Source organism: Lissotriton helveticus, chromosome 1_1 (genome assembly GCF_964261635.1).
Source record: "Lissotriton helveticus chromosome 1_1, aLisHel1.1, whole genome shotgun sequence".
NCBI classification, from domain to species: Eukaryota; Metazoa; Chordata; class Amphibia; order Caudata; family Salamandridae; genus Lissotriton; species Lissotriton helveticus.
Window position 1 is genome coordinate 1241065326 of NC_136057.1, and position 25286 is coordinate 1241090611.

At 44.0% G+C, this 25286-nt stretch overlaps 1 protein-coding gene across 3 annotated transcripts in view; it reads right to left on the reverse strand.

Moving 5' to 3' along the window:
• Nucleotides 1-25286, reverse strand: part of TRMU (tRNA mitochondrial 2-thiouridylase) — a 314142-nt gene that overhangs the window by 80586 nt on the left and 208270 nt on the right. For all 3 annotated transcript variants that reach the window (XM_078679799.1, XM_078679789.1, XM_078679808.1), the window contains one exon: nt 5176-5348. In XM_078679799.1, the coding sequence (XP_078535925.1) occupies nt 5176-5348 (173 nt within the window). The remainder of the gene's footprint in view (nt 1-5175; nt 5349-25286) is intronic.

A 25286-nucleotide genomic window follows, 5' to 3' on the forward strand; every position in this document is an offset into this window, starting at 1 on the left:
GCGTATAAATTAAGTGTAAAACTGTACATTTCTATATCTATTCAACTGATAAGCACGCACCCCTTACTTTGATGTCTGTCATGTGTAGGTATTTAAGCTGCCAAATATTACATAACAATACATCCATTGGTAAATACTACCATTATACCATGAATTTCTTATTTAAAGAAATGTCATCCTGTTTTTTAATTTACCATGCTGTTCATCTGCTCAGCTGCTGGCCTATAATTCATGAAAGATAGCACGTAGAGTCACTTAAAAGAAGCAACATTTTTTGTATTTATCCACTTTTAAAAATAAACACAGACAGAAAACACATTGTTTGTACATTTATCTGTAAAAATCCGTAAAAACGGAAAACAGGGAGCCGTAATTATAATCCACAGTGAGAAGACCACAGAGCTCTTTCAAACAAACACTTCCAAAGCAAATGCTTAGCCACGTGTAGTATGAAAAGATCTTGACAAGTGTCATTACCCATGCACACCAGGTGCCGCGGTGCCAGCTGTAACGTAAGCTAAACAACATTCGCACAGAAACGATTCATCCGTGCAAAGTGCCCTCACAGACTACAATGTACATAACGATATGTACAGCTCAGGCAGCAGCAATGCATGATTGGCGTATATGCAGCAGCCTGGCAATACTCTTCTTGATCCTAGCTATTCTGTCCAATGATGCGAGCTAGCCAAGCTATAGGGTGCGAATATTCCTGCGACAACCTCATTTCAGAGTTTTTCAGCATTGCAATTCGTTTGGCTGGAATCAAAAGGAAGTCCAGTTTTTAAGCTATAGCCACTTTTCCATCCTTGGGTCAGTCCCAAAGCTGTTCATAAATGAATGGAACGGATAGTTGGAACGTAACGACCCTTTGTCCACACTCTGTGCTCCACTCATTACATCAGTCTGGCTAAGCTCATGCTGCACAGATTACTTACAATCAAGCTATCTTCAATCACTTTCTTGATACTCTTGTGTTCAGTGCTTGCTCAAACTCAGAAGTTTGTGAGGAGCCCTTAGACGACAGTTTGGATAAACTACAGCAGAGTAAGATATGTTAATTACACAAGCTGTTTTAGAATAGACATTTATGGAGACATTAAGCTTGGTCTGTGGATGCCATTGTGCAGCACAACTTCCTCAGACACATCTGTCACCATTAGATGCCTCATTCTGGGAGATTCCAGACACATAGACCATTCCGTCAAATGTCGGCAGATATAGAGACAAACATAATGAAAAACAAATGCTGCAGCTCACAGTGCAGGGAACCCAACCTAGGAGCCCATGTGTACATGTTGATGGTGAGCAGGCACAGGCACCCATAGCTCACACTACATAAATACCACAATCACATTCTCTCCGGCGTAAGAGTCACTGCATCACAATCAATTTCTTTGAACATTAGCCGGCCCCATTGCCTGGACACCATCACTGATTTTCAGAACTTGGGCCCAACAGACTACCAGCAAGCCCAGTTGCGGTGTTTCCTAGCTCTAGAAGCTAAGTTCCATTTCCTGCCCTGGGTTGTCACAACTTGGATCCTCTACAGCACTGGACCAGGCAGGATGAGGCCAGATAGTACGGACTGAGGTGAAGCCACTCTCCTCCCAATAGGGGCTGATTGTGCTCCGCAATGTATAGTGGGAATTGCGGCTGCTATTGAATCTTCTGTAATTTCGTCGCAGGGGAGAAGACGCAGGGTTGAACTGGCCTATATGGCAATCACGCTGCTGCCCAAATGGGCTGGTCTGACAGGTCAGTGAGTGGGCTGGTTTTTGTGGCTGTATGAAGGCCTGTTTTATGGTCTGCTGGGTGGGGTTTTACTATTGATTTCCCGGATACTAAACCAAACCTTGCCTGCAGCGAGCTAAAAGTCCTTGCAGTCTTCCATACCTTGCAAAACACTTGTCTCTACACATTCAGAACTGCCCAATTTACAAACATGGGTCACACTTTTCGCTATCTAATTTACTAATATGAGCCATTTTAATTTTGGTACCGGGAACTATTTTCTGTCCCAGACAGACCCTAAGAAGGAGGAATGATCTGTGCAGGATCCTGCCATTTTTTATACGTTTGTTGCGGACATCTGTTTTCTTCAGTGGCTCAACATATGTGAACATACTGGGGATAGTCATGTTTGTTTGGTCAACTAGTAGAGCTCAGGGCACTGCTGGGCTCCAGCTGCCACCACCCATAGTGGAGGGTGGCAAATGCACTTCCAAAGACTATGGGAAACTGCGATTGATGGCTGCTAACTAGTAAGCGGGAGCACAGACCTAAACTGACCTTCTGTATGCTGCATGAATGGGTCCATTGCATGTGGCTCACAAGATGGAGGGAGCTTGCATTAGAGTTATGGCCATCCCGGCTTCTCTGCTTGCTAGAGACCCCACAGTGCTTTTATTAATATCTGGTTTCTGGGTTGTTCATTCAGACACAACTTCATCTGTTTAGAACCTATTTTGTTTCCTGAGCAGGAGAAGGCGTTATTCTGCCCAGCTTAACCCACTTGGGATGACCAGCCGAGAGCTTCCTACTTCACATCCAAGTGACAGTTTGTTTCCAGTCTCTCCAGTATAGGAAGCCCAATTAAATACTGGTGAAGATGATCCAATGTTCTATCTGGCTGACTGGATGAATTAAAAAATGGCACTTCTTGTAATTGAACTTTTGGAAATTTAGCAGCGCCAACTCTGAATACGGCGTACCATAGCAGAAAACACTTTGCTGCTTGCTTAAATAGCTTGGACTATGCCTAGAATAAGACAATAAGGCTAAACCTGTTGCCCCACCTAGGAAAGCAAGGAAATGGAATGACCATTGAGGAAGCCCTCGTGCAAGGCCCAGCTAACTCAGGCTTGCGTTTAGAACTGAATTACAGAAAAAGCCTGCCCTGGATCTTAGAGGTAAGTGGCTGAGCTGAACTGGACAGAAACCGAATGCGAAGAGCAATATCTGCATCTTAGGAGGGTCGAAGGTTTTCAAGAGACAGCGAAGTTCTCTTTCTCCAGTTCCGACTGCACTGTACTCTCGGCCTGGCCTCTTGATTTATGTATTTATTTATAAAGTTGTATATAGCGGGAACTTGATCCCGAAGGATATCAGAGCACTTTACAAATATAGGCAAAGGTAACAATCAAAAACATGAGTCTAACATGGGGAGTATAATAGGCATTGAATCAAATGGTGCACACATAACAGCTCATTTATAAATCCTGAGTGAACGAGGAGTGGGCTATATGATGGAGCGTAGTGATATAAGGGGAATAAGTGAAATAATCATATACAGGTATAATAACCAATACCAAAATAATAACCTAAACATGAGTCAAATGGGGCGTCTAATAGGCATTGAATCAAGTGGCTTGGTTGAATGATGCCCATTGGGCTCCATTATGGAATGGATCCAAGTTGGTTTTGGACAAAGGAAACTACAATAGACAAATAAGAGTGATCTCTTAACACACATTATTGATACGAGCACTGTAAGAAGGATGGAAAAGAGATCAAGGATTAGGACAGGCTTGGAGCAGTGAAGGACAAACATTCAGAGGTACCTCTCAGCCTACAAGGACTATTGAATGGCTGCGGTGATTGGTCACACATGTAACTCTTAGGCAAGACAGACAGACAATAATAAGGCTTGATACTATATTAGTTTATTCTGTTTTATTTGCTAAAATTGTTATTTGCAACCCACATAGATTATAAACCTGTGGACCCTCCCTATGTAGGTGGTAGGAAGTATATTGAAACTGACCATCCGTAATTCTTGTATAGATTACTAGTGTTTGATGTAAACAACTTCCAAATCCTTTCTTTAACATTGCTGAAGTAATTATGTTTAATTTCGCAAATCAAAAAATTTGTAATGGATTGACAAACTTCCAGTGAATGTAGGCATTAAATAGCACTCAATCACTCGTTTGTATAAAAAAACTCAATACTATTAGCGTTGTAGGGTGAGTCTGAAGAGAAGCTTTCTCTTCAACAACTGTTCATTTTCCTTCTGATCATTAAATATGAGCATATGCCTAAAAAAAAAAACATTTGAAGAGATGTTATGAATAATTAACACAAAACTTTAAAAATACTGAAATGTGCCTGTTATGATTATCCACACAAACCATAACATGCCCCTCAATGCTCTGCTCGTGACTTCACATGTGACATGACAACAGACAAAACTGAGGTGATCATGTAGCACGTCACCACTGACATCATCAGTGACATCACTATGTACAACATAGGCAGTGTGGCTAGTCTGCCAGAGGACATGGAAGAAAGCAATGCAGACGTAAGTTGCAATTTTTAATAGTGGAAATAGGGTGCCACAAAGTGGCTAGGTCACAGTTCCTTCATTCAACCAATCCTTTGCATGTCCAAAGGCCATGAGCACGGACTATGACTACATTGGACTGATCACTAAAACCCTCCTGCACACGGCCGCATGGTATACACAAGTTTGGCAGATGGATCGGAACTACGTTCAACCCTGTGCATATGGTGGAAGAGGTGTGGCGCGGCAGCTAGAGTGTCTGACTCCGGACTATGGGGTTCTCAGTTTGATCCCCGGCGGCAGGTTAGCCCAGCACCATGTGACTCGGGGCATTAGCTTGCTTAATCTTCCCGTGGGCCCCCAGCGCCGGGACACCACTTCGGAGGTAGCGGTGTGCTTTACAAATACTGGTATTTCATTTCATTTCATAGTCCAAGACCAAACACAGTGGGTTATATCTATCAAAAGGGACTTGCAAAGGTCAGCCACGACCTGCAATCAATCCCTACAGTGCAAGGACAGAGCCCAGGCAGTGGGTTAAGTCTACATGAAGGCTCTGTGAAGAGATTGGCCGAGATCAAGGCCCTGTAGCCAAGCCCTGCAGTGTCTGGCCAACAGGCCATTTGCAGTGGTTTATATCCACAGTCATGGCGGACTGAGTGCTTAGCTAAAGATAAGGTGTTATTTTACATGCAAAATGGCACTGAATAACAAAACACACACAAATAATCAAAGCACTGAGTATCTACAATGATGGCAGTGGTAAGGTGATGTGATGTCAATGATATCATTTGCAATATCGTCTGTGACATGTATCATGAGCTATTGCTATTACGTCTTTAGCAACGCAATGTGAACAGTTACACAATCATTGCTGACTGTACACTCACCTCCTTCCTCTTCAGTACATGATGAAAACCAGCCTCAGCTGCCATCTTTTTTACAAAACCTTTTGTTAATCCTCCAAGTGGGAACATGGTTCTTCTCAAAGCATTCTGGGAAATCTGACTGAGGAAGAAGGTCTGGTCTTTAAAATGGTCTGCTGCCTGGAGAAGGTGGACAACTGTAGTAGTAATAATTATCATGATGAGAATAGTGAATAATATTAGTAACGAATACTAAACTATAAATGTTTATTCTGTTTAAATGAATCTAAAACAAATTACACACAATAAAGAAAAATGAAAGAACTAACTTTTATTTTACAAAAACTATTTTCTAAAAAATATTCCAGTGTAAAATCATGCATAAAAATTAATTACAGCTGTTTAAATTCATAACAACTGGAATAACATTTTTCCATCCGTTCACATTAATTGTATCATTGGGTCGAACAGTTTGTTTCACCAGTGAAATAATTGTTAGCAATGAATTGACTAAGGGCCTGATTACGATGTCGGTCACACTGTGGCGGATTAGGAACCAACCAACTGGACGTCAGCAGTTCGAACCGCGCCATGTGTGGATGCACCCAAATTGGGCGATGATTTTAAGAATCCCTCTACTGCGTGGCAGGTACCACATGGTACAGGAATTTTCAGGGGTCACCATAGGTGACCCCCCCAGACCATCAACCATAGGCCGCAGAGGGATGAGGGCCCTACAAGGGGCCCACAAAGTCACTTTCAGACAGCCTTTCCATGTCAGAAAGGCAGACAAGGAAAGCCTGTCGGAAAGCGACATCATAATCCAGACGTCGGACAAGACACGCGTAAGGGATTATGAGGCCTTTCCAACTGACCAACGGGCTCCTTGAGCCTGTCGGAACCATGTCGGAATAACCGGACAGCTTACACTCCAACCGCGACATTGTAATTCGGCAGTCGGAATCTAAACCTACCATTTTGGTCGGAGGCTTACCGACCGACTTCGTAATTAGGCCCCAAGTCTAAAACCAGCTGTTTCCACTTTTCAAATTGGAAAACAATGAAGATATTACTTCCAAATCCTCAGAAATACAAAGGCATATGAATGATAAGCAGCTTATTGAAATGCTTATAGTATCAAATCTTAATTTTGATATATGCTAGATCTGGAAAAACGCAGTTAGAGAAAATGGCATCTAGTGACTTTCAATCAAAAGTTAATGAACCACAGCCCAAAAAAATTGTATGTACAATATATCTGTGATGAATAAATGACTTGTACATTGTATTGTTGCAAGACCTTGTCAATTACAAAGAATTTAACTGGGATAGATTACCACACGTCTTGACTGGATGGAAGTATATTATGACAGCAATTGTATCAGACACATGTATGGCCAGCTATATTAATTAATAACCAGAAGAATATGAATCTTACAAAGTAATTATTTACCTAGTATTGGATTTCATATAGCAGGTAACGTTGTACTTTGATCCACATTCTTTATTTTCTTTCCTCCAGAGGCAGGATGCTGAAACCCTAAGTTCTTACAAAGTAAAAAGTGCTGCACATAGCCATGTGCATCCTCAGTACAGTGTAAACTTACAATGCATATTTTCACCTCAAATCGGGTCCAGATTTGTCCTTTCAGGAGAATAAGCCAATGGGAAGAGCACAAGTCAGTTGGAGAACAATGCTTAGTTGGTAGGGTTCTTCCATTTTATGAGGCTGGTCCCTGTGAATCCATTCTCATCAGCAGAATGCAATGCAGTACCTACAAGTCAGCAAGGAGCTAATCAAAGCAAACCTGTGGCAAAGGATTTATCCAAATCCACCTTAACCTGCCAGGCATTGACATTACAAGAATTGTAAACACAAGTATATCTACAGAAAATGTAAACAGGGTAGCAGATAATATCTTTATCTGGCACTTGTATGATGTATGACTATAGACCTCCGTAGACCTAAAGTCCTTACAGATGCCACAATACATTGCTTACTGTGACCATACTTGAGCCTAAATCCTTCAAGACGGGACTTGTATGCAAAATCTTTATATAGAACTGTTAGTACGGTCAGCTTAAAGGTGGTATTCCCCCAAACATTTTGCTTATTCCCCTTCTGTTTATGAAATTCCTTTCTGTTGGCATTAGGACTCTCTGCTCTTTACTACTGCTAACTAGTACTAAAGTGCTTGTGTTCTCTTCTCTAAACATGGTAAAATTGGTCTACACCTGCTTGGCATGTTTAATGTACTTATAAGTCCCAAGTAAAGTGGTACAATACGTACCCAGGGCCTGTAAATTAATGGCTGCTAGTGAGCCGCAGGACTTGTTGTGCCACCCTGTTATGTAGCCTTTTAAAACACATCTCAGACCTGCTGCTGCAGTCTGCGTGCAGTTTCAAACTGTCAATTAGACTTGGCAAAATAACCTCTTTGCCAGGCCTAAACCTTTCTTTTTTGTACATATAGGTCACTCCTAAGCTAAGCCCTAAACAGCCCATAGGGCAGGGTATAATTGAACATGTAATTTTCAGTTTTACATGTCCTGGTAGTGATAAACAGATCTGTTTTTCACTACTGCAAGGCCTACCTCTCCCATTGGATAACATTGTGTTACCTTATTACATTAATTAAGTGATAACATGTTTAGGAACATGTAGAAATGTCTTGTTTGGCCGCATAAAATTGTAATTTAAAATTCTCATTAATGGTTAAAGTCACAATTCTGAAAGTGCCACTTTTAGAAAGTTGGCGTTTTCTTGTCCCAATCATTTGGTGCCTGCAGCTTGTGGCCTAGGTCACATGATTAGCATGGCACTTGGCCGTTCAACATTCCTCCCAGACAGTGAGACAAAGAACTAGATGTTCGCAGGATGGCCATCCTGCCAGGATGCAAGAGGCGGAGCTGTTGGATGCCCTACTAACATTTCAAAGGAGCTGCCTTAGCACACTCACAAAGATTTTCACTCCAGTATTTTGTCACCCCAGACCTCTTGAAGCTTGAGCAGAGAGGAAGGAAATTCCAGAGCAGACTGTGATGGGAAAGCTCAAGAATGTTCTTCTACTTCAAAGCTGGCACCAGGTATAACAATAGAACCCTCAGACCCACTCTTCAGTTTACTCCCGGGCCTGTGGAGGACACTCAGAACGCCTGCTTTGCACTTCAGAGAACTGCCCTACTGCTTGAGCTGGTTTGTACTTCAGAGGACTGCCTTGCTGCTTGAAGACTGACTTGAACCCTCAGATGACTGCCCTACTGCTTGAGATCTGCTTTGCTGCTTGAACCCGGGCTACCAGAGTGACTCAAATGGCAACCAGGCTGGCCTCCTATTTTTAGCTACAAGGACACACTAAGCTCCACCAACGTGAACCCTGCCTGAAGTGAGTTCTCCCTATCAGGTGGTGCTTACCCAGTCCTGCATACTTGGATGTGATACTAAATGTGCCTAAACAGACAAAATCTAAAACTTGGGGAATGTCAGCCAATAAGTGCTCTGACAACCGACAGGAGACTGGTACCTACCTGCTCTTCAATCCACACAAGTAAGTAAGTAAGTAAGAGATCTATAAAGCGATTGATTGCCAAGGCGTCTTGGCGCTGAAATAGCAGAGATGTGTGAAGAGCCCAAGAAGAGCGGGTTGTTACTGAGTGGGAAAGAGCCAGGTTTTCAGTAAGGCCCGGAATTAAGTATGGACAGATTCGGATCTAATGTTCAGAGGCAACTTGTTCCAGACTGTGAGAAAGTAAGTTTCTGTTGCAGTACCCCCCCACTTTTTGCCTGATACCTCATGCACTTTTCCTTGGTGTGCCCTGGGTCCCTGCCAATCAGGGACCCAGGGCCTGTGTTCCTGCCCTTAAAACTATACTAAAGCCTAAACCCAATTGGTATCTCTGGCCACATGTCAGCCCCTAGTAAATGGTACCCTAGGTACCCAGGGCATTGTGACCAGAGAAGACCCTTAAGGGCTGCATCACTTATTGTGCCACTCTTAGGGGCCCTGTACCTTGACAACCACAGACTGCCTGTGCAGACTGAGTGTCTAGGTGCAGAACTAAGCAAAGAGTCGACATGGCACACACGCCTGTGTGCCCTGCCCACAAACCCACTGCCCTGGCATACATCAGCCACCTCTCTAGCTGGGTGCCCTATGCCAGTGGTCTGGGCACAGGTGCCTGAGCCCTGTGCCCCTACAGTACCCAGGGCCATTCCTGGGCACTGTAAGTGCAGTCATGCCATTAAGAGTATATGGTGCTGGGAGGTTGTCATTACGAACTCCACAGCACCATAATGGCTACACTGAACACTGACAAATTTGATATCAAACTTTTCAGCACATTAAACCCACAATGATGCCAGTGTGGGATTTATTGTAAAATGCACTACAGAGGGCATCTTAGAGATTCCCCCTGAAACCTAACCTACAATCCACGTCTTGTCGGAGAGGCTGCCTAGGCTGCCACACAGCAGACATGTTGCTGGACCCCTGGGTGGAAAGCTCCCCACTCTCCTGGGCCTGCAACATTGCACATCCTGGGACGAGGTGCCAAGCCTCCTCCCCCAGGATGGGCAGGGGAAGCTTCAAAGGCATTCCGCCTTTGTGAGCTTCTCCAGACCACTTGCTGTACTCAGCAACTGGCCCCCACCAGTTCTGACCCCCACTCTGGCTGGAAGACTGGCGGGAAAACCTACGTCAGAAAGGGGTAAGTGCTAGCCTATCCCAACTCCACCCCTCAGGTGGGAGAGGTGAGGTGATGTACGACCCCGGGCTCCGGCCATCTTGAAGATTGGGAGCCCTGCCCAATCACAGCTAGGCTCCTGCCCCCCTCCCACAGGAAAGGAGCAGGCTAGGGGGTGTACCCACCCCAGGACAGGGACCCATTGGTCCCTGCCCTTGCCCTACCTGTAACACCCCTAAATTTAGTATTTAGGGGCATCCTGAACCTTTTTCCACAGATCCAGATTACGAAACAAGAAAGAAGATCAAGGAACACGAAGACCTGCCGCGCAGCTGCTAAAAAGAGGAAGACACCAACTGATTTGTCCCCAGCCCTACCGGCCTGTCGACCCTCAAACCTGCTCCTGTTAAACCCCGGCATCTCCAGTGGTCAGCAACCTCAAAACCCCCGGAGGACCTGACAGCCTTGTGACTCTGACTACCTGGGTCTCCCACAAGCAGTGGTACCGCTCAAAGCAAGTTACAAGCCTTGGCATCAGCCCGGAACTGCGAACCCTGCACACTCTGCACCCGCCAAGCCTGGCCTGTGCCAGAGTGAATCAAGACCCTGAGGATGTCCCCCCGGCGATTCTGACCTGGAATCCAGTGCCCAAGGACCCTCCTCGACGACCCCGACGACGCCTGCAGCCTCAAGACAAAGGACCCCTCTGACCGCAACCAGCAGGGGGTAAGATTTCCCGACCTCAAAAGACACCCCTGCACCCGCAGTCCCAAGGCCCCATGTGCCAAACTCCTGGGTGCCTACCTATCCTCCAAGGTCCCAACTTACCCCTCGAAGTGTTGGTAGCTCCAGAAGATCCACCATCCCGAGCCTGCAGCCTTTGTTCCCTTTTCAAGATCCTCATTGAATAACATTGAGCGTCCGACGGCTCAAAAGCACTCTGCACCCCGCTGCCAGAGTGCCCCTGGGAGTGCAACCTTTGTCCTATCCTACTTCCCCATTTGCCCTGAGCAAGTGACCAGTAGCCGAGCTCCCACAGCCGCATGACCTGCTAGTTAGCAGCCACCAACCGAAGGTCCCCTGCCTCTCATTGGATAATATTGGGCCTAACTACCTTTGCACCCGGCCGCCCCTGTGCCACTGAGGGTGTACCAACTGTACCTACCTGACCCTGGGGGACCCCTGAGTCTATACCCGGAACCTTAACCACACCAGTCGAGTACTCACCTGAAAACCGATGACTCACTTTCCTACCATAGGATAACATTGACTGGTTTGACTCGAAATTTCTTCTAAGTGTGAAGTTTCGAAACTTTAAAATATTCATCTAAAACCAGCCGAATAACGAATTTAGAATTACTCACCTGGGATCAGGAGAGAAGCCAGTACTGTACCTTGTAGCCCAGTACTGAACCGCAAAAGTAATCACAACCGTGTTTGCTAGTAATCTAAATTTATGCCATAGGAAACCGTTGACTGTTTTTCTGTGAACATTCATCTAAGTGTGAAGCTTTGAAATGTTAAAATATTCATCTAAAATCAGCCGAATATCGAAATCCGAAGTACTCACCTGTAATCAAGAGAGAAGCCAGTGCTGTATCTTTTAGCCCAGTACTGAACTGCAAAAGTAATCACAACCGTGGTCACTAGTAAACTAAATTTCGTCCATAGGAAACCATTGACTGTTTTTCTGTGAAATTTCTTCTGTCTACTTTTGAAAGTTACAAATATTCCTTAAAAATCGTACCAACTACTAAAACGTAATTACTTACCTGTCTTAGGTAGAGACCCCAGTGTTGAACCTAGGAGTCCAGTACTGGATTACAAAAGTAACGAGAACCTACTTTACCTGTGCTTTGAATTTCCTTCTAATGGATAACATTGCTGGTTTTGCACTAAAAAGTTTCCAAGTGTCAACTTTTAAAATACCTTTATATTCTTTAGAAATCATTGAAATAACTGAAACGTTTTTACTAAACTGTTTTCAGCTTAGACCCCAGGACTGAATCTAGGGTCCAGTTATGAAGTTACAAAAGTAATCTATAAAGTAATCAACTGCATTTATGTAGAAAAACCCATTGAGCTCAATGTTAAATTGTGTTTAGAATTGTGTTGCCTACTGCAACCATTGTACCTATTGTGTTTACAAAGTTTATTGCCCCTTTGCAAAGTAATTACATGAGAGTACTCATATCGAGAAAAGTATATTTTGATACCTGTCGGTTCTAAAAATAAAACAACTATATCTTTGGATATAAAAACAATTGGCCTAGAGTTCAGTTCTTGAGTGTGTGAAACCTTTTACTGACTGAGTGTGTGCAACAAATGCTTTACACTGTCCTCTGGTACTGCCTTACTGCTCGACCAAGCTACCACTTTAAAGAGTAAGGTCAGACCTGACTTTAACCTCTGTTATACTTCTGGGGATTGTGGACTCTATACACACTGTACCTTACTTTAGTCCAGTACATATAGAGCCACTTTCTCACACAGACCTTAGGAGCTAGATGGGAGAGGTATCTGCCTCCCCATTTTGCCTTCTTCATTTTCTGGACATTAACCAGTGCTTGCTTTACTGACCTCAGAGCACGTCCAGGGGTGTACCATTGGAATAGTTTAAATTATTCCGTAGGTCCACCACCATACAAGGTTTTATGGATCAGACACTGACTGGAAGGCAGTGGAGTTTTCTAATAGCCTCAGATATATGATCATATTTAGGGATGTTCAGTAGTGTTCGGGCTGTGGCGTTCTGCAGGGATTGCAATTTAATTAATTGCCGTTTATTCACCCCTAGGTAGAGGGTGTTGCAGTAATCGATAAGAGACAGCACAGGTGCTACCACAACCGTTTTCCTTACCTCCATCGGGAGAAACTGTAAAATCTTTTGCAATATCTTTAGAGTGAAGTAGCAGGTAGAGGTTACCTGATTTATCTGTCCTGCAAAACTGAGCTGAGTGTCACACACAACGCCTAGGTTTCTCATTTTGGTCACTGGCAAATGACAGACTCCTGCCACTGCCGCCCACCAGGCAGAGTTCCAAATGGGAGGACCAGAGCCAAACTCCATAACCTCCGTCTTCTGATGGTTTAGTTTTAGATAGTTAAGATGCATTCATAGCATGATGTGATCAAGACAGCTGTGAAACCTAGCCGACGAGGCGTCCTACGTGGAGGATATGGAAATTATGATGTGTCTATCGTCAGTGTACGATACAAGCGAGAAGCCATGGTCCTTGACTAGTTTAGCCAGTGGGGTCACATATATGTTGAGTAATGTGGGCGAAAGCGCCGACCCTTGTGGGACTTCGCAAGGAAGATGAAATTTGTCTGACTTAAGGTTGTCCCAGCATACCTTGTGTTCTCTCCCTGCCAGGAAGTAGGTGAGTAGGTCAAGAGCGGTGTCTCGAATCCCAATTGTCTTCAGCCGTTGCGTGAGAATCGAGTGATTCACCGAACGCAGCAGATTGGTCAAGTAGGATCAGGACTGCCCTGCCGCCTCTATCAATTTGCCAGTGGAGATCCTCCGTGGCCATGACTAATGCCAACTCACTAGAATGGCCTGAGCGAAAGCCATGTTGAGTACTGTCAAGTAAGATATTGGGAGTCCAAGTTATTGTTTAGTTCTTTGTTTATAGCCTTCTCCAGAACCTTAGCCGCCAGAGGCAAGCGGGAGATAGGACGGTAACTAGTAAAGTCATAAGGGTCCAAGGAGGGTTTCCTTAGAATAGGTCTAATGCACGCCTTCTTCCAAGGTAGCAAAAAGTCCCAAGACCTTATGGAAATGTTTAAGAGGGGGGCTAGTATCGAGCTAATTTGGTTCGAGAAACCATGAATGGTGTCCGGTGGACATGGATCATCTGGAGATCCTGACTTGAAGGTCAGTAGAAGATCGTTCACAGCGTCCGACGTAATTGGTGAGAAACTGGCCAGGTGATTAGTAATTGCTAGCCTCTACTCTATTGAATGCAACGATTGAATTTGGGGGACAGAGTCTGTCCCTTCCAATTCCCTGTAAATTGTTTGGACTTTAGATTGGAAGAAAGAGGTCATTTTTCCACATACGGTTTGATCAGGGGTAAACATATTTCCCTGTTGGAGCTTTGATAGCGCACAGACAGTCTTAACAAGCTCTCTAGTAGAGTCCTTTGCCATCTCTATTTTACTGGTGTAGAATTCCTTTTTGGCTCTCATAATAGCAGCTTTATATTTGGTTAGTGCCTGATTGTAGTTGTTTTTACCCTCTATGCTGTAATCCACCCTCCATACACGTTCTGAGCATCTGCATTTGGATTTTAGGATTTTTAGCTCTCCTGAGTACCCAGGAACGGTGGTTTTGTGCCTTTGTTGGTTGACCGATTTTATAGGAGCCAGTTGGTCTATAGCAGGTGTGATCCAGTTATCGTAACTGTCTGCATCCAAATTGGAATCCAATGCTAGTGTCAGTACGTTTTCCCCCAGCAGATTGGTTAGGGCGTCAAAGCTAATATTCCGCCAAGACATTGTACCAGTTGAAGGTTTTGGAGTATGCCCAACTCAAAGTGAATCGCTGGTCGGTCTAACTTTGCGATAGCTCCAATACGTTCTTCTTCTGCACCAGTCTTGCTTCCACAAGCATAGCACAGGTGTCACCTGCTCTTGCCCACACACATGTAGTTTGCTCCCCCTGCAGGGCTGGCTTGCTTCTTCCCTCTTCTTCTAGACTGGATCCTCCAGGCATTTCAGGACATGGAACAGCTCTTCCTTCAGGTCAGGTGCATTGTGGGGTCCCTCAGGGGTCGGCATTAAGTCCGACCCTTTTTTAACATCTATGTGACCCCACTTGCCATGCTTATTAGATCATATGGGATGGAGGTAGTCTCCTATGCCGATGACACTCAGATTTTGCTGTCTCTCGCCCAACCTGTCATCTCTGCTGCCTCCAATTTTAGATCTTGTATGGAGGCAGTCGCTCAATGGATGATTTGCAATTCATTGAAGCTTAATGGCGAGAAGCAAGAAATTCTGGTGTTTGGTGGAAAGGAGGACATTTGGTCTGCGGAATGGTGGCCTACATCTCTGGGAGCTTGCCCTGTACCCACTGCCCTTGCCAGGAATTTAGGAGTCATGATTGACCCAACCCTGGGGATGGGTCAGCAAGTAGACAGGACTATCTCCACTTGTTGGGGGATAATAACTATCTTGCGGAAGATTAAGCACTATCTGTCCCCTCAGGCCAGAAAGCAAGTTGTAGTAGCATTAATAGGTTCCAGACTTGACTATTGCAATGCCTTATATCTAGGTATCAACAAGGGTCTGTTACTGCAGCTTCAGATGGTGCAGAACGCCGCAGCCAAGTTTGTACTGGACTTACCTAAGCGTGCCTCAGCCACTGCTGCGAGAAAGACATTACATTGGCTTCCGATCGAGGCCAGGATCTCCTTTAAGTCCCTGTGTTTGATCTATGGGGCTCTGGCTACAAACAGGTCTGGAGGCATGGGAGACCTGTTGGTCCCTTATACCCCTTCCAGAACTTTGCGCTCTGCCAATAAATCTCTGTTAGCAGTCCCCCGCGTTCGTAGAGCCAAGTGAGGTGGCAGAGCTTTTTCGAGCCTTGCTCCAAAGTTGTGGAATACTCTGCCGGCTGAAATTAAGTCCCTTCCCTCAATGCAAGCTTTTAGGAGGGCCCTTAAGACCTGGCTATTTGCCAAAGCCTACCCTTAGCTCTGGATTTGCCTTTTTATGATTTCCTTCTTGGTTAGGCGCCTTGATGCCTTCGGGCTTAGTAGCGCGTTTATAAATTGCTTTTCATTCATTCATTCATTCAGACTCCATGTGATATCCTGCCACCTCTGGAGAGCTTGCTGTCAGGATAAAACTAGCCATGGTTGATTACTTTGTGGAGCATCCCCTACCTTGGTCAAAGAGAACTTGGAAGTGGGTCAACAGCTCCCACCTTTCTAAAGGTACAGCAGCCAAGGGGTGTGAATTCTCACTCTGCACTTAGAGAATCAGTTTGGGTGAGTTCTTCTTCCATGTGTCCTCCTCAGGCTTTTTTTCCAGAAGGAGCCTTTGTGTAGCACCCCCAACAGAGGCACAAAGACATGTCGGTATTCAGCACATGGTTATTACAGCCATACAGGACAGGGCAGTGATCAGGAAGAGCAACAAAAGGCTGAACCCACCTTTTCTAAAAGATGCTTCACACTCTGATAACAAAATTGTAGAGAAGTCCTTCATCCCTATCATCCACCAAATGGCAGTATTTAGGAGATTAATCAATAGCTCACTGCAGCAAAAATACCTCACTGAATTTCTATGGGAAGTGTGTCTCCTCTGTCCCTACTTCAATGTCTAGGTATCCTATCTACAGTCTCAGGAAAGTCAGAAATACACTTTCACTGCATGGGAAACTAACTTTACTTCGGTTTCCTGCACATTAGCATGCCGGAGGCTTCTAAAATGGAACCCACTGGCAACCATGTATTAAACATACCCAGTGAGCATAATATGCAAACCACATATATACATGCACACTTAAGTAAGGGACATCAGAATACTGGTGGGTTCCATGTCTTTACCACAGTAATATTTGGAACTACAGGTTAGTGGTGACATTAGTCTGACAGGAAGCAAAAGGTGTCTCCTTCAAGGACCATTGATTGGAGGAAAAAGCCATGCAGCATAAAAAAACTCCAGGTAGACAGGATATCCAAAATAGAAAACTGTTGAGGAATCTGGCACTCATAATATCCAGAACACAGTAGATGAGGACTGGATCCAGCAGGAACAGGATTCCATGCGAAGGAGCAGTATTCGAGGAGATGAAGAAGGATTCCAGAAGCTAGAGCATGACAATACAGGAAAACAGAAGCAGGTAACTGTGAGGAAAAACCCCAAAACCACAGTTACTGGAACATACTGAAAGTTTCAACTTATTTTATAAGGTGAAAAAGGACTCAGGATGTGACTTACAGTAAGTTGTACAGACATGACGGGTTTGCATGCAACAATATTACAGACTGGAGCAGTGACCATGATGGTTTTAGGCGGCACCAAACGTGTTACTTCTTCATGGACAATCTGAATATGACAACACAAAAAACCCAACAAAAAGATGATTGACGGAATGCTCAAGATTGTCAAACATTCACCTCCAGTCACAGATCTGGGTTAAACCCATCAGTATTTTGCTCTTCTTGCCACCCCAGTTTGAACCCAGCCATATGCAAATCAGTCTTGACACTGCTCCTCATGGGAACAGTCCATCCCGAACTGCCAAGCCAGGTCCCCCCTAGACCAGAAACAAGCACCTGGGGACCAGTATCGGGGTATCACCTCTCATCAGGCTAGCTTGAATCCAGTGGCATAGTGAGCACAGGACCTACCTCTGGGCATACCCCTTCCCACTAAAAGCGACTATAGAAACACAAACCCGGTCCTAGGATGCTTGATTGCGGTCCAGGGAGGACCTGGCTTGGCAGTTTGGGCTGGACTGTTCCCATGAGGGGCAGGGTCAAGACTGTTTTGCATTTGGCTGGGTCCAAACCGGGGTGGCGTTGTGAGCAAAAAAACAATGGATTAAACCTAGATTTATGACAGTTGGTGAATGTTTGCATTGTTCAGCTGTTGTAGACGATTCTAGGACTCTAATTAAATATTCCCGATTCATGCCCTTATGTGGTTATATCAAATCATGTCCCTATATAGGCATATGAATCATATCCATATTAAGACATAGCCAATGCAGTCCAAATACGGCAAGGCTACTCCCATAGACTCCTAGAAAGCACAACATGTTCTTAAACAAACCAAGCCTCCAGGAGCCCGGGAATTTCCCCCGCTTCTGTTTTGATTTGTCCTAGAACTCCTGGAGTCCTGAAAGAAATGCGAGTTCTTAGTGACGTCTTATGTCCACCCTTACGGCAAACTCGGCACCTTCCAGGTATAAATATACCAGCATCTGCCCTAACAAAACACACGGTGGTTTGGAGCAGATCGACTATCTACTTGCCCGACGCCCTGCTGTAGCGAGTGCCGAAGGAAGCCAACCCTGACATTGATGCACTGAGAGAGACGCTGTCTTTTCTCCTGCCGAGAAATCCAGCTCCAGTGTTTCCCGGTCACCCTTGCGGGTTGCTGGGAGATCGAGTCCTGAGAGAGAGATACAAGACCTCCTTCATTCTATAACCAAGGTACGGAGCTGATTAGACCCTTAGAGAATTCTTGATTCAGATTCTTGGCAGAAAACTATCTTAACTCAAACTACATCTTACTTACTCCTTCCCTGTACTAGGCTTAGGTTAGGTACACCGGGGTAGGTGTATCTTAGAAGCACCAGTTGAGTACTGTTAGTCATTATTTTATCATTGTATGTATTTTAACCATTTTAAACACCGTATGGCTTAGAAACCATACCATGCTTTTACAGTATTACTTTGTAATCCTCTTTTTACTGTACGGACTTTACTTTATAACAAGTATTGCAATTGTGGCAACTCACTTCTCTTGCATGAGAAAGAAGACTGTTCAATAAATAACCTCTTTTATTGAAAACGCCCATCTCTCTGTTTCTCTGCACTTCTGGTGAAACTAAGCATGCACGATTGACTGAGTAAAATAGCTATCTATTGTTTCCGCGACTCTGGAGGTATACTCCTTATTCTGGAGGGAGCAAAGTTGTCATGTTTATGCGGTTGTCAGAAACTAATCCCTTCTTGTCTATTCAGGAAAGCTAACCCCTTCCTGTTTACTCGAGAAAGTTTCTAGTTACCTCTGAGCTAGCTGGCATTCATAATAAAGTCTAACATATTCAATAGGGACCTAGTCGTCCTGAGTCCTACGTCTAAACTATCGTTTATGTTATTCCAATGCGCAGAGCCTATTGGGAATATAGGAACTACACTACACAGCATTCTGTCCATCATCGGTTCTTTTCAGTTTGAATAGGAACCATTTTCTGAAGGAAAGATTTTACAGATGTGGCCTGAAAACTAAAGTCAGACAAAATGCTGAAAACATGGGTACATATGCCTGCTTCTTGTGGCAGTATCGGGTCATTGCATACATTTACTAATGAATGTCAATGGCACGCAGCTCGTGGAAGACTTGGTATAGTACTCAAACGCTCAAGTAATATACAACTGTTTGTTGCAACAATGGATACAAATAAACTATCTTTTGCTTTACAGCTCCAAGATTGAGGATACATTATTTGACCCAAGTTCTGTGCCCTCAGCTTTGAATATTCTAATCCCAAGGATGAGTTCCAAGGGAGCGAATCGAAGACTAGTGCAAGTGCTAAAAACAAGCACTGGAAAAGCCAACAGGTCTCGTTTATGAGAGAGTTATTGACTTTGCCAATTTCTTTTAGGCATGTTGTATAGCAGCACAGCTGCTGTGCAGCATGGCTATAAGCTAGAAAAAAAGCAAGCAAGTTGACACTGCCAACACTGACTGCAAAGGGGCAATGATCAATGTTCTCAGTATGAGATTATTCTCTGCCTTTTAAAAAAAATGTTTAATTATCTTACATCCAAACTGAACTTTGCAGTTTTGTACCTGCATGAAGAAAGCACCAAAAAGGCCATGCAGCACAGGGAGTGCCGTACAGCTTGCAACTTTGTAGCATCTTGGCACCTGATGGCTAGCTTTTGGGCTCTTTTTTTCCGGCAGGAACGGAGGGGGCAAGCAATGAAGAGGGAGGCGGTGGATGGGGCAAGCAACCGCAGGGGAGGGGCAGACAAGATAAACAACAATGCAGAAAGCGAGGGGGGCAGGGCAAGCAACAATGCGGGGGCAGGAGGGGTTACGAGTAAAAGGAAAACAAACTGAGAGAAGTGAAAGAACGATGGGCAAGGGAAGCAGTAGTTGGGCCAAGCGCCAAGGTAGGGAAAAACAAACGAAAAAGAAGTTAAGCTGGTACTTGCTGACCAAAGTTAAGCAAGGAAAGGAGAGAGACGATGAAGCCAACCAATGGCAAGCAATTATAAGAACCCCAAGTAAACATACTGTTATACAAGCAAAAGCACATGCGCTGACTCAGGCAAGACCTAAAGTATAGGGTGTAGGGCAGGAGAGAGGAAAGGGAATGGGCAAGCCGTCAGAGAGGCAAGGTGCCCACCAAACATACTGACGGCATTAAAAAACCTTCAGTGTCCCCCGAAACATGTGTGTTCTATCTCAGGGGAAACAACCTTTACTTCATTGCCTTTCCCATTCAGGACCTTTAACACACTGCCTTTACCACGCAGGTAAGTACCACAGAGGTATTTTTATCTCTACCACGCAGGTAAGTATTTGTGTTTTAAATGCCAAATATTTCATATTTTAAAAAAAGGTGTTTTTAGGTTTTAGGGATAGGTAGTGGAAAGGGTGACTTTAAGGTTCAGAGGTGGGTAGACATAAAGGGAGGTCAGGGTGACTTGATAGATATGGGTTGGGCAGAATTCAAGGGAGGTCAGGGTGACTTGGGGGTTGAGGTGTGGGTGGACGTAAAGGGAGGTGATGGTTACTTGAGGGCTCAGGGGTGGATAGAGGTAAAGGGTGGTGAAGGTGACTGAGTGCGGAGCGGTGGGTAGAGGTACAGTGAAGTGATCGTGACTTCAGGTTTCAGGAGGGTAGAAGTAAAGGCAGATGAGGGTGACTTGAAGGTTCAAGGGAAGGTAGAGGTAAATGGAGGGGAGGGTGACTTGAAGGTTCTGGGTAGCAGTATAGGTATGTGAGGGTGAGTTGAGGGTTCAGGGGTGGGTAGAGGTAAAGAGAGGTGAGGGTGACTTGAGGGTTCAGGGTTGAGTAGAGGTGAAGTGAGGTGAGGGTGAATTGAGGGCTCAAGCATGGGTAGAGGTAAATGGAGGTGATGGTGACTTGATGGCTCAGGGGAAGGTAGAGGTAAAGGTAGGTGAGGGCAACTTAAGGGTTCTGGGGTGGGTAAAGGTGAGGGCTGCTTGAGGGGTGGGCAAAGGTAAAGGGGGGTGATGGCAACTTGAGGGTTCAGGGGTAGGTAGCGGGAAAGGTGACTTTAGCGCTCAGTTGAGGGCAGAGGTAAAGGGAGGTGAGGATGACTTGAGTGTTTTGGGCTGGGTAGCGGTAACTGGAGGAGTGGGCTGAGGTAAAACGAGGTGAGGGTAACCTAATTGGATGGTATGACCTATCAATATGGGGTATGGTATGGCCTGTCATTTTACAACCTGGGATGTTATTGTGTGTTATAGTATGGCCTGTTATTGTATAGAATTGTATAGGATGGTAGAATATGGTATGATATGGTATGAAATGTCGTTGTATGGTAGGGTAGTTGCTGTTATTGTATAGTATGTTATGGTATGGTATGTTATTATAGAATATGGTATGTTATGGTCTTTTATGGTATGGTGTGGTATGTCATGGACTGTTATTGTATAGTAAATTATGGTATGAGGTATTATTGAAGCACACAACCTATGAACTGTTAACAGCACACATACATATGATTAAGGCAAGCGTCGAGATACCAGTTGGTACCATTTAAAATCATGCAACTTAAATTGGTTTTCCAAATTTGGAAGGGAATCACCATTACACCAGATGGGACCAAAACGGGGACAAGTCATAAACAAACGCATCCTTCATGAATGTTGCAACAAATACATTTATTAAAATTTTATAAACTTTTTTGTGGTGTTATGTGGCTCAGATAAGACCAGCCTGAGAACATCAACTTAGTGGTAAGTGAAGTTTTGAAAAATATGGAAAGCAAAAAATGAGCGACGGGAGCAGCGGGCCCAAGACAAATGGCAGCAAAATACTACAAACAATACACATTCACAAAATACCACAATCTGACTGCAGAGAGGCAAAAGAAGGGGGTTCCCCAATGGGCTTCTTATTGGATGTTGGCGGGTTGAGGGGGGAAGAAAGACTGAACAAAGACCAAAGAACAAACCCCGCCAGTGGATAGTGTGGTCCCAAGTCTGGGATCCTAGTGTACATGGGGCGATAAACCTAGAAGTTGGTACTGCACATTACAAAATTATCATAAATCAATTATTCGTAAGAGACAGATTTTAGCAAATATATAAGTATTTTTATTTTAGTGTAGAAAGCATTTATGTACATCCATAACACATAATTATTTTATAAATATAATACACATGATCAATTTGAAAGCAAATAAAAATTTACAAAATTACATACTCATTTCGAACCTACCCAGTAACATTTTCATACTTCAATCATACTATCATTCTTTCAATTTTTCAAACCTAATCCTACCTAAAGATCAAACATTCCACTCTCATTCTTCAATCAATACAGGTTATTCTGTTGTATGCCACACAAAGATGGTCAATATGTGGCATAGAGCAGAGTATTGTTCCAGACAATTAATCTTATCGCGGCATCTAATCGATACTCTCTAATGTGTCGTATATCTGGAACCACAGGCCGACGCGCGTTTCGGTGAATGGCCGGATGGGCCACACCTTCATCGGGGCTGGGAAATGTTGACTGGGCGAGAAACAGGATGATAATCTAAAAATAAAACACAATGCCTTAATATGTATCTACATCAAAGTCAAATCTGTCAAGGACTTTTTCATTCTAATAACTTTCACTTTACCAACATCGATAAAATTTGAGCACATAAGTGTCTTTCTTCTACTCATGTTTTATATATTTGTCACAATGACAGCGTGCAGTACCAAACAGAACTAGGGACACTCCCTAAGTTAGTCTCCCACAAGGTGAGATCTAAAAGAGGCAATTTGGATAACCTCGGCTGAGCAACCAAAAAGAGAGCATTTAAACAATTTTAACATCTTTCATAACCTCCATTTATTCCCAAAGTATACCATACTCATTCTCGAACACATGTTGACCAGACACAAGAGTGTTATAGTTACGTAGTTCAGAAAAGCGACGTTTAAGGGCTAGACTTTTACTCTCTCTAGGACCTGACGTGTCTAGGACATAACACAAAGTGAGCTAGATGGCAACAACTAGCAATGGTATAGGATCGAAACTAATCAGTTTAGCTGCATATCAATGCCCAAATGGGCATAATTTGCCTATTAGTGGTTTTTGCTTTTTTTAAAAAAACACAATACAAAGGCTAATGGCATGGTCTAGGTTTCAAATTTACCTGCAGTAGTCCGCAACAGATTCCTTAGTGCAAAGGGCGCATAGAGTGTTTTTTTCACCCCTATTTTCGCAAAGCAGGACACTGTTAGATGACAAAAATGCTTTCCGTTTATAAATTATCCTCATTGATTAATTCCTATCAGGCTGTCAGTAGGTTTTCAGCTTCATTACCTGAGTCTTTAGATTTATTTTATCGAGGATAGGATTCCAATACCCTCGAATTTATGGATGGGAAAGTGGCCTGACGATTGCTGCACAGTGCAAGTTTTTTCCTTTTCCCCCCCGGACATCAGGCATGAATCCCTAAGATAGAGGGATATTATGATGAATATACATACTAGCCATTATTAATCTAATGCGGAGATGCCATTATTTAATGATTTATACACACCGTGAATATTGAATCAGAGGCGGCTAGTCAGGACAAATCTGCGTCACCCAACACAGCTGGCATATATCCGCCTAGTGAAACAACAGTGATTCAATGAATCAAGCGTGCTAACGCATTTTGTTTAGGTAGCCCATAACATCAAATAGCCACACTTACTTAACTGGGAGGACACACTGTCCGTAGATTAAATTCTGTTGATGTTCAAATATCACTAATCGCCTTGAGTAGCTCGTCCTTGCACGAAGCTGCCTAATATGTAGAAGCAAAAAGTAGAGGCAGAGTGAGGAAAAGCCTCTGCGCGCATTTTACTTATTAAAAACCGGCGACTAGGGCAACGAGCACTTACTTAGGATTCCTGATCAAGCGTCCTACGTTGGGGGTCTGTTGCAGGCGCGCTTAGTCCGGAAGTCTTTAGGGGGAGACGCCTGGGGTTTAAAGATTAAAGATGAAGAAAGTGAGGAAAAGCCTCTGCGCGCATTTTACTTATTAAAAACCGGCGACTAGGGCAACGAGCACTTACTTAGGATTCCTGATCAAGCGTCCTACGTTGGGGGTCTGTTGCAGGCGCGCTTAGTCCGGAGGTCTTTAGGGGGAGACGCCTGGGGTTTAAAAATGAAGAAAGGCAGAAAGTAAGACACTACTTTGCGCATTCAAATTTGGCGTCCACGGGGATCCTAAACAAAGCGTACTTACTCGGTGTTCTTGGCAGGAAGTCCATAGATGGGGTTCCGTCAGTAGACCTACGTGGCTTATCCTCGAACGGGGCAGGACTCGCTAGGGCACTAAGCCTACTCGGGTTTAAATAGCCCAAGTTCCCGCGCCGAACAGGCTATCGATCAGCTGCTTGGTGGTAGAGCAGTCAAAGACGGACTCGGTGATTACATGCAGATAGAGCGGTCAAAGACGGACTAAGGCACTTGTCAGTGGTTCCGGTGGCGGCCATCTTATAGTGGGAATCAAAGACTGATATTATATTGCTGTAATCCCCGATTTTAGGTGTAATTTCATTTATATTCATTATAAGCAGTTTTATTTTGATCGTATTTAGCTTGTCTTAACGGTCTAGTTTTAAACCCATTATTTCAATTTTAGTCCGCCCTCCAGATTATGATAGAAGTGTTAATCATATTATTTTCATAGACGTTAAATGACATTATAGATATAGTACATCGACCTGTTTGTAAGGTCACTTTGTTATTGCTCTTAGAAAGGTAAACCAATCTTTAAAGTTGCAGTATCCTATGTATATTATAGTTAACTATTCACCACTAACCCCTTAAATTAGTTATCCAGGACGCGACAGATACTTCAACGTCCTATACAACCTGATTATGTAAAGAAATAAATTTCTTCTCGCATTTTTTACATGAACGCCTGATGCCAAGGGCATTCTTCGTTGTGTCCTCTGTTTACAGTATCCAAATAAAAAATCCAGAACACCTCCCGTTTTTTTCTCAGACCTTTGGGGTCAGTGCCTGGGTCCGCTTTTATTTTTTCTAGGATGAACCAACGTAGATCATGTTCACTGTGCTCTTTTTCAAGCCAGTGTGTGACCAAGGGAGCCGTGGTTTTTTCGTTCCTGATGTTCGATTTGTGTTCCCCTATTCGCGTCCTACATTCTCTGCCCGTCTCCCCAACATATGGGAGGTTGCATGGGCACAGGATTAGATAGACGATATTGCTTGTGCGACAGTTTGTCATGGTTTCATTCCGTCGCACAGATATCGTACGGTTGTTAGTACTGACTGTCTCTCCAACAATAGCTTGAGGACAAATGTGGCAGGTCCCACATTTATGATTTCCATATATCGGTTCCAGTCCAGTCAAAGAGGTTTGAGTATTTTCCAGTGTTTCCTTGAATTTCCCCCTGACCAGGTGGTTCTTTAAGTTGGGATTTTTTCTGAAAGCAAAAATCGGTCGGGTTAGATGTGGTTTCTCCTTTTCTGTGTTCAAAATGTGCCAA